This window comes from Wasmannia auropunctata, unplaced genomic scaffold (assembly GCF_000956235.1).
Source record: "Wasmannia auropunctata unplaced genomic scaffold, wasmannia.A_1.0 LD336103.1, whole genome shotgun sequence".
Classification (NCBI taxonomy): domain Eukaryota; kingdom Metazoa; phylum Arthropoda; class Insecta; order Hymenoptera; family Formicidae; genus Wasmannia; species Wasmannia auropunctata.
In genome coordinates, this window is record NW_012026787.1 from 1,596,757 (window position 1) to 1,606,090 (window position 9,334).

Consider the following 9,334-nt stretch of genomic DNA (forward strand, 5'->3'; position numbering starts at 1 on the left):
ACAAAACTGCACTCGCGTGCGCAATAACGAATTTATCGCGACCGTTACGTGCACAATCACGCGTGAATCATAGAATTGTTGCGCGAGAGTACCCCGCTCTGTGCAGAGTTGCGAAACCGCGACCGTACGAGCATGTGCGTCACGTGTGCAGACCATTTTTTCTTCTAATAATGCGGTTTCGGTTCCGGTTGAATTTACCGCCACGTGACCTTGTAAAAACAAAGAATGCAATATATGATATCTATATGATTAATATTAACTTATTTCTAATTGGCCTTAGCAAAATTTAACTGTAAGTGTTAAAAATTGGTTAGTGATTAACTGCTTATTGAGTGCTTATTAAAAGCACTGTTATTAGTGCTTTTAATACTCAAAATAAATAATTTGATCCGCTAATTAGATTAAACTGAAGACGAAACATTCGATTCTCGCTCACTTATAATATAAAGAATAATTTTAAACGTAAAGAAAAATTTAAGTTTTAAATTGGTTAATGATAAATTAAAAGTAGTTGTTAACAATGCTTTTAATATTCAAAACATAAGTAATTAATATCACTAACCAATTTACAATACTTGAAATATTAAATTTTTCTAAGGTTTTTACATTCCAAATTATTATTCTTCATGAGTGAACGAGAATCAATTGTTCCGTTCTCAGTATTTAATCTAATCGGCGGATCAAATGTATCTTTATTATTTGAAAGATTTTATGGGGAGATTTTAAAATATAGTTTATTATAACATATACCAACGTTGACTCAATGAGAATTATTGGACTATAGATATAAATATTACGTTCAGTTTGACTAGGATCGCAAAAAAAGTTATAAAAGTTATTCTATTTCTATTCTTATAAAATTTTATAAGAATAATCATTCTTCGAAGAATAATTTTTGGAAGAATTTCTCATTTATTCGTGGTAAAATGATTATAATGATGATAGAAAAATAAAGAAAAGACCTATTATATAAAAATAAACATAGAATGTAATTAAACAGAGGCCATGTGCGATAGATGGAGCTTTAGAAATTGAAAAAATCGTGGCTTTTTTATTTTATAGCATTATAATCGTCTGACCACGAAGTAAATTGAAAATTACTCGAAAAATATCCACTTTTCATTGCGAATCCAAAGTGTAAACATTAATTGCATTAGCATTGACGATGCCAAAAATTGATCACGTGAAATTAATTTAAGATTAATAACATATTGTTTTACCGTAAAGTCATCATTGGATCGTTCCACTGCAAAATTTCAATTAAGATTAAAATCTGACGGATAATGAACAGATGATGTGTATCCGGTGTATCTATCATCATTACACATGTAAACTGAAAGGAGATCATATGTGTACAGTATACACGATTTCCTACGGAGGCTTCCTTCTCTCAAGGGTAAGAAAAGGTGTCGCTTGCCTAGCGTTTGTATACGGTTCATTGTTGGTTACACAATAATGAACTCTGTAATGAGGATAAGCGTGCACGGGTCTGTGCGCGCCAGGTATTCGATTCCCTTTCAGTCCTTTTCTTCTTTACCTTTACTGATATAAGTGTCGTTAAATCGATTTATAGCTTCGCATTCATTCTTATTCTTGCACGTGTCTCTACGAGTCTTTAAAGTAATCTATTTCATGTCAAATCGATTATACAAATAGATCCCAGTTGTTATTGTTACGTTTCAAATTCGTGTAACGTTTAGAATAAATATTTTGCATTAAGATTATTTCTCCTATTTAATATCACGTACACGCATTAATGCCAATTATAGCGATGTTCCACATGAATAATACGGAATCGCAAATCTTTTAATGATGTCAAGATTACCATTACGTAATCGCGCGCGCGCACACACACACACGTTCTAAAGGCAAATAGAGAAAAACGTTAGTTGCGCAATTTCAAATTAAATCGAGCTCGAGGAATGGCATGGAGTCCAGTCCGACAGACGCTGGGGTTCCGCATCTCAAGTGGGGAAAAAAAAAAAAAAAGAAAAGTAAGCCCGGGAAAGAACGATTATTTTTCCATTTAAGGTTTTTTACGCCCATTTGCATTTATTACACTGAGTGACGCTCGCGCAATCGCGCTTTACCAAGAAACATTGAATCGCGGATTTGCCCCGGAAGAGCAAGCGTGATGACTCTTGTGTCGTATTTATATTCGGATCTTACGATTCTTACGTCCACGTGCAGTTGACTGCGACGCGCATCTTTGCGTCACAGTCACTGTTTGCTTTAAAGACTCAGCGGGACAAGATCATGGAAAATCGATCGACCGCATCGAATATTATATCATACATATTTGCATGGGCATATGCAAGGGGCGAGAGAGAGAGGGCTCTAACCCTCCCTTAAATTTTAGCAAGGAGAAACAATTAAAATATAAAAATCATTTTTTGACGAAAAAAGAAGCTAGAAGAAGAAGTATCAATAAAGTTTGCTGAAAATTCTCGAAGATTGGCTTTAATATAATATAAGTATTTTAATAAATCTTGTGTGAAAATAAATTTTTGTTCCCCCTCCCTTCCTAATAGGGGCACGCCCGTATCTATTTAAATTTTAACGGATATATTTTATATACGTTAGAAAATAATGTGTTCTTCCTTTCGTCTCTTCTCCGACAGTAGTGCTGTCTGAAACGTTCTCTCTTGCAGCACTTTGCCTCGCTGCGCCTTTCATTTCAATTCTCACGAAGCAATCTGACTGTGTGTTGTATTGAAACCTTTTCGGAATCTCTTCTTCTTTTTATCGTTGTTCTTTTCCTGAATCTTTGCATTCCTCTTTCATCAGTTCTTTCGCTGCAAATATCATATATAGGGCATGTATGTTCGGCCAACGTTAAAAGTTCTGCAGTGAAAGGAAGCAAGATTTTAAGTAAATAATTAATTAAAATTTTTTATCTATTTCTGTCTTTCTCGTGTCATTATTGTAATAGGAAAATTGTTACACAATTTTAGTATATCGTACTTCTTTCTTCAATCAGCCTTTCATTCATGTAGCTTTCTTTATATATTTACGGATCAAATCAAATTTATACTTTCTAAAAAAAAAAAGAAAACTGAAATCAAAATTATTTGACAAGATTCTTTTCCACGAGGTACTTTAACCGACTGCTGTGTAAACATATAAAAAAGAAAATCACACGTATTAGAGTTAACAGGTGTTGATCCTCCGACGACATTGGCATTAATGAAAGGATGATTGCAAATCGCGCGGCCGTTAAAATCGACCGATTCTTCTCGCTTCTTCAACCAATGTTATTTAGTTTTATTTCGTTTCTTAATAACTGAAGGACATTATTGAGCGCTTCTAGGACTTATTAATTTTTTACCAGAAATAATCTAGAATTGGCGGGGAGGACAAAGAACAGAAGCGAAACGAAAGAAGAACTCATTCGTCGTCGTTGAAAGGGAAACGCGACGAAAAAAATCCCACAATGAACGACAACAGGAATTGGATGTCGTGAAATTGAAGGTAGGGAGGGCACTCTGCGGGGGACAATCCCGGGAAGGGATACACATGGCGTAAAAGTAACAGCACCCACCGTGCCCGATACTCTTCTACTCATGCGAGTCGCGAGATCGAGGGACACTTCTCGCTTTATTCCCGTTTCTTCTATGTGTGTGTATGTGTGTGTGTGTGTGTGTGTGTATTCAGCTGGTTTTAAAAGACTACTCCACCTTCAGTCGCCGTTCGCCAACGCGACGGTATCGCACCATCGTCGCGTCGCACTGCGCCAACGATCGTTTCCCGTCCCCGCGTGCACGCACGCGAGCGCGCGCGCGTGTATGTGTGTCTTTCTTAACCGTTACGCCGATTTTTCCGATCACGACGCGCTCCAGATCTGTTCTTCGCTCGTACGCGCGAAGTGAAAGTGGGAACGGGTCGGATGGATCTTTAACACATTCTGAATCGACTTGTCTACGTGCTCGTCGAATTACGCATACTTATCGCAATCTGAGATGCGCGAGTGTACGGTGTACGTGCGTGACGTGAATATCGCAAAGTTAATACAAAGGTAAGATTAATTTACCGTTCGTAGACACGGGGAGAATCACACAGTTTACGATGTCTTTACGTTTACTTACATGCCCATTTGCATAGGTCAGATAATTGTATCTACGACCGGCGCTGTGATATGCATCTCGCGGAAAATTTCTTTCGTAATCGGTCGTCCTTGCGCACCGAATAAAGAGACCGTACTTGCGTACGCGCGAATGAGAAATGTCGCGTGTTCCGAAGCACGTGGCATGCTAAATCGGGTTTTTTTTTAGATTAATGCAGTGATTCGATATTCTACGGCAGTGATGCGCAATCCGCCTACCTGCGAATTTTTATGATCCGCCGGCTTATAACTGAAAATATAAAATCAGATTTTCTTTTACGCAAACTACCAGAATAATAACATTATGCAATTTGCAAACCTTCATTTTGAAAATAATCTAAACGAATATCAATTTTGGTTTTACTTATTTTTTAAATATTACACACAAGTAGCCTCACTGTGAGAGAGCAGCTGTGTCAAAAATTGCACTAATGTAATGAATATTCACAGTTTTACAGTTTATTTGAGAGGCATTTTTTTAAGAATTTTTTTAACAATTTATTTAAAATATTAACAATTCGAAAATGTAGCTTACTTTATAAGCAGATTATATGTTTAAAATATTTGATGTTTATAAATTATCTTGATTTTTTATTTCCTTATTGATGAAATAAAATTCTAACTCTTCGATCCACAATTTTGTTTATTTCTGAAAATGATCCTCAGTTTAAAATAGGTTGAACATCACTGTTCTATGGAATGTATCGAACATCGTGCGTCTCGATCACGCGAATTGTCACTTTGCAAATTAGTTGTGGCTAATATTGTCTTTCATTCTTTCTTCTTTTCTCTTCCTCCATTCTGCTGTGCAATTAATTTATTCAGTCTGAAATATTAATATTATAATTCCGTAACTTAACAAATGCATTACGGAAGGAAAGAAGTCGTTATAGAATTTTAAGGATCACTTCCATATCACGCCGCGATCTTAAACGTATATATTTCGTAAAAAATAGAGAGTGTGCTTCACGATGAGATTGACCCAGGTAGGATGATCCTGCTTTTACCTTTAGTGAAAACCGCTTTGCATATTCGACTGGAAAGACAGTAATCCAGTGGGCGAAAGTGACGAGCGGCCCAAACTCGTTCGACTTTCCAAATAAATTTCGTCGGTCCGGCGCCGCGTTGGTAACAATCGTCGAGTTCTCTTTTTTCTTCGTTTTCTGCATTGCAATAGATATATATATTGGACTTCACAGACGCGCGTTTCACGCGTGTTATTTAGTTTTTCTTTACTAATAATTCTTACTATGACACGTTTACAATGCATACAATAAATTATTAGACATTAGACGCACAACTGTCAAAATATGCAATGACAGCCGCTCACGAAGTTAGCGCAGGGGGAGAATCAATCGGTATCGCAATGCAACAATAAATTGTCGAGAAAATTTCAAGAGATGCGAGTATCGATTTAACATGCCTTTTTTTAGATAGGAAACGAGGAGGATAGAAGGATAAGGAAACTATGTCAAAGTGGATATACATCTCAAAGCACATCACAAAAAATATATATATACATATATCCACTTTGCATATTCTTATCTAAAGTGGGTGTGTAAATTTTATAGATTTTATTCCATTATTACATCTGACTTTCTGTGTATGAACACAATCCTTTTAATAGTTTAATATTTGTTTGATTTTTTGTTTGCATTGATTCTTATGTAAAATCGCGTTTTGTAGATAGTACTTATTTGCAATGAGAAAATACCATTACAAATTAAATCAAATTTAATACAAAAATTAGTTAGTACTAGTAGCAAATATTAGTTAGTACTAATAAAAAAATCTAATAAATATTTGTACAAAAGTTTATTTGGATCTATTTACTCGTTTAAAAGTTATTTACTAAAAAAAAACTGCAGCAAAAAATTATCAGTTATGCAGGTCATTGCGTTGGATAAACTATAAGCTAAATTATTCGTTGTTTTGTTTACTTATTTTTTGCAGTTGATTCAGAGCAAATTTACGACCAAAATTTTTCGTAAAATTTCGACCAATTTTTTCGTAAAGTTTTATTTCTTTTTTTAACTATAGTATTGTATTATACGGTTCAAACTTCTTTAATTACGCTCTTATGTTTTATTAACAAGACAGGATATATGTATATCGAAAAAAAGAGGAACTTTTAGAAAAAAGATACAAAATACGTAGAAGCTGCGACCGATCTTTGCATATGATTGTGATTTGATTCTTGTTCCTTGTCATTTTGATTTGTAAGTTACGTCGCGTTTGCGATTGCCAAATGGTTTTCGATCAATTACATGGTTGATAATTTATCATAGAGTGACATATTAGAAGCGTTCTTTTTACAATTCACTTATTTTACAACACGCATAATTTCTGTTCCACGACAAATTTCGCCTTATACGCGATCGCCTTTTACGTATCAACATTTGTGTATCTCGCCGCTTGATCCGGGACGCGGGGCACTTTCTATGGATGGATGACTCAACGAATAAGAGTTCGTTATTCTCCCTTCATACAGGCAGGTAGCGTATTCAAGAATATGCGATCATGATCCGAGTTAACGATTGCCATGGATTTTTTTTCGAAACGATAGATATGTAGAGAATCAGAACTGCACAGACACAGTTTCAACATACTATTTTATTTATTTTTTTTAACGATAAAGCCGATAATTAGGATCATTTTTATCAATTTTTACTAAATTAATTCGATAGATTGGCTTAATAATAAAATTCCATCGCTAAAAATAGATAATACTTTATTCACATGACTCTTCCTTTCACCAATATGGTACAACATTACAATTTCCTTGATTTTCAGTCCAATTTCGTTGTAGGTATCTCTCGCGAGAAACGCAAAGGAAAAAATGGTAATCTTGATCAATCCATATCCAGATCCTTTCTCTGATTAATCATGCGGCAGCATCGGCAGTATCAATGAAAAGAAGACAGATCGGACCCGCCCCTGTAAAATAATCTAAATACGGTGAACGTACGATTGACGTAACCAGGAAACGGAAATGTTCGATATGATCGCGACGAGAGTCCTTACATCGCACGATTTCGGTTCCCTTGTGATATTCGAAACCTTGGGACTTAACGCTATCTTACAAAGCCGTCGATGATTTGATCATGATCTCCACAACGAGGAAACGTATCTGTTCCTACGCTGAATTGAGTTAACTGTCGCCCGAGGTGTCACCACGAGGCCACTCGAGAGAGACTTACCGTCACAAGCGAAGGACGAATTCGGATTACGAAGTGTGCCCGGGAGAATCTCTCCGAATGCAAGAGAAATGGCGTTGGTGAATTTCAGTTTGCCCTATCAGTCGGTGACGATGGCACCGTTCCTTTACGCGGGCTCAGCCGGAGATCATACGACCGCCAACAGTCTCCGTTTGAACGCCGTATTGCCGTCGGGATCTGCGCCTGGTTACAGCGAACGGGAAAGCTTTCGTAACGAGCCCTACGCATCACCAATCAAGTATCATGAACATCGACGTAGTCAGTCCGCGCAACAGAGGAGTCATGAGATTTATACGGAACACACATCCTTCTCGTCAACGCAGGATACCCGCTACACTGTTTACAATCAAGACTTCAAAAGGACGCAACCGAGGCAACAGCAACAACAACAACAACAACAACAGCAACAGATGAGACCGCCTTCGCTCCCTTCATCGTTTCAGCATCAGCGTTCGCCTGAATCCATCAAAACTCAAATAGAGGAACAGGAAAATTATCCGGAAAGACCTATTGGGTAAATGGAGATTTCTTTCTCTTTTTGCTTTTTCGTCTGTCTACCTTTCATAAAGCAACCTTAATAAACAATAAAATATTGTTTACACTTTCTTCTATTTAAATTGATGATGACAAGTTGTGAATATTGTGATTGCGGCAATTTCTTTCCTTGCAAATATTCCAATTGAATTTTACAACAGCTTGTATATACATTTCAATTCTTCCCATCACATGCTTGTACAAATAAAATAATTCTTTGCATGTACATCAAAGATATACTTTGCTATTAAAGATCACTTCAACCAACTCCGATTAAATTAATTTGGATGATTGACTCAATCGTCCAGATATTTGATGTCAAAATGGCATTTTTTGTAACATTTTGAAGCAAAAGTGATGATAAATAACGTCTGTTTACTATCTGGGCAATTAATCGTTGATTAAAGTTAATCAGAGTTGGTCGAAGTAACCCTAATATTTTGTTTAATTCACCTAAGTTATACGAGAGTCAACGGCGGTAGCTCCGTCGATCCGGGTACTAAAACTTCGGTCCACGCTGTATTGGACTACGACGACGATTTCGACGACTACTACGACGATGAGGATCAGGATATACCGATGAACGCGCATGTCACGCCTATCCAGGGTCCAATCTTCCTGAAGAACAACTCCGTGCCTGTAGTACCCCTGTACTCATATCCTCAGCTGAACAACGGAACATTTGTACAGATACCGGTGAGTATCGTCGATCGAAAAATTGTTCCTAACCGTTCTTAAATATCGAGGCCGCGATGAAGATAATCGATGAACCAGCGATCGTGGCTGTAGGAAAACTTCAAAGTCTGTAGCAGCACATGACATTTCATACCCTGGCATCCATGACCCCGGGATTCTGTCTTCGCTACAATCTGAATGCGCGATCCTAGATAGAATGCGCATCCTAGATGGATGCATGCGCATCCATCCATCGCAGCGTGAATCCTGAAACCTATAGAGAATTTATAATATGTTCTCAGTAGTTTTGCTACTTTTCAGGCTAGAGCCCTAGAAAGCGCCAGGGACGCCATAAAAATAAATATAAAAATATTTTCGGAGAAAAGTAGTAAGGTAACTCCGGTATATACGTCGTGCGAGGATTTACGCCGCAGAAGTCAGAAAAAATAAAAGAAGTGAAAGTAATTTCCTTGCGACTACTCTGTTGCCTTTATGCCTTTATGTTATATTAGTATTGTGTTGTGATTTCAGTTTTTTACTGTTAATATTTATAAAATTATTGTAAGTTAAATCGTTTTGTCACTGTAGTAAGTAGCGCAACCATAAGTTATAATCTACGTAAAATGATTATTGTAGGAAACGTAAACGGTTTCGTGGTTATTTCGTGATACATAGGTAAATATACCGATGAAGGGAGGCTGCTCCAATGATTTTGCCCTTTATATATGTTGTCAAGGGCATGACCCCAAGTAACCTTCAGGTGGTTTTAGCCGTCGCTCGTTATTCGTTAAAAAGTTATTAACGA

General features: G+C 36.8%; 1 protein-coding gene and 1 long non-coding RNA gene across 5 annotated transcripts in view; one reads left to right on the plus strand and one right to left on the minus strand.

Annotated features, from left to right (window-relative positions):
- The first annotated feature begins 3,541 nt into the window (after window positions 1-3,541).
- Window positions 3,542-9,334, plus strand: part of LOC105457648 — a 16,558-nt gene continuing 10,765 nt past the window's right edge. Inside the window, exons 1-4 of one of the 4 annotated variants that reach the window (XM_011702457.1) lie at window positions 3,542-4,015; window positions 6,569-6,597; window positions 6,896-7,834; window positions 8,313-8,550. In XM_011702457.1, coding sequence (XP_011700759.1) covers window positions 7,371-7,834; window positions 8,313-8,550 — 702 coding nt within the window. In that variant the 5' untranslated portion in view covers window positions 3,542-4,015; window positions 6,569-6,597; window positions 6,896-7,370. The remainder of the gene's footprint in view (window positions 4,016-6,568; window positions 6,598-6,895; window positions 7,835-8,312; window positions 8,551-9,334) is intronic. The other 3 variants (XM_011702444.1, XM_011702450.1, XM_011702462.1) reach the window with 3 other exon arrangements.
- Window positions 4,546-6,562, minus strand: LOC105457640. The gene is made up of 2 exons (XR_975420.1): window positions 5,110-6,562; window positions 4,546-4,928 (listed from the first exon to the last, which is right to left on the minus strand). It is a non-coding gene; the product is annotated as an uncharacterized LOC105457640 (long non-coding RNA).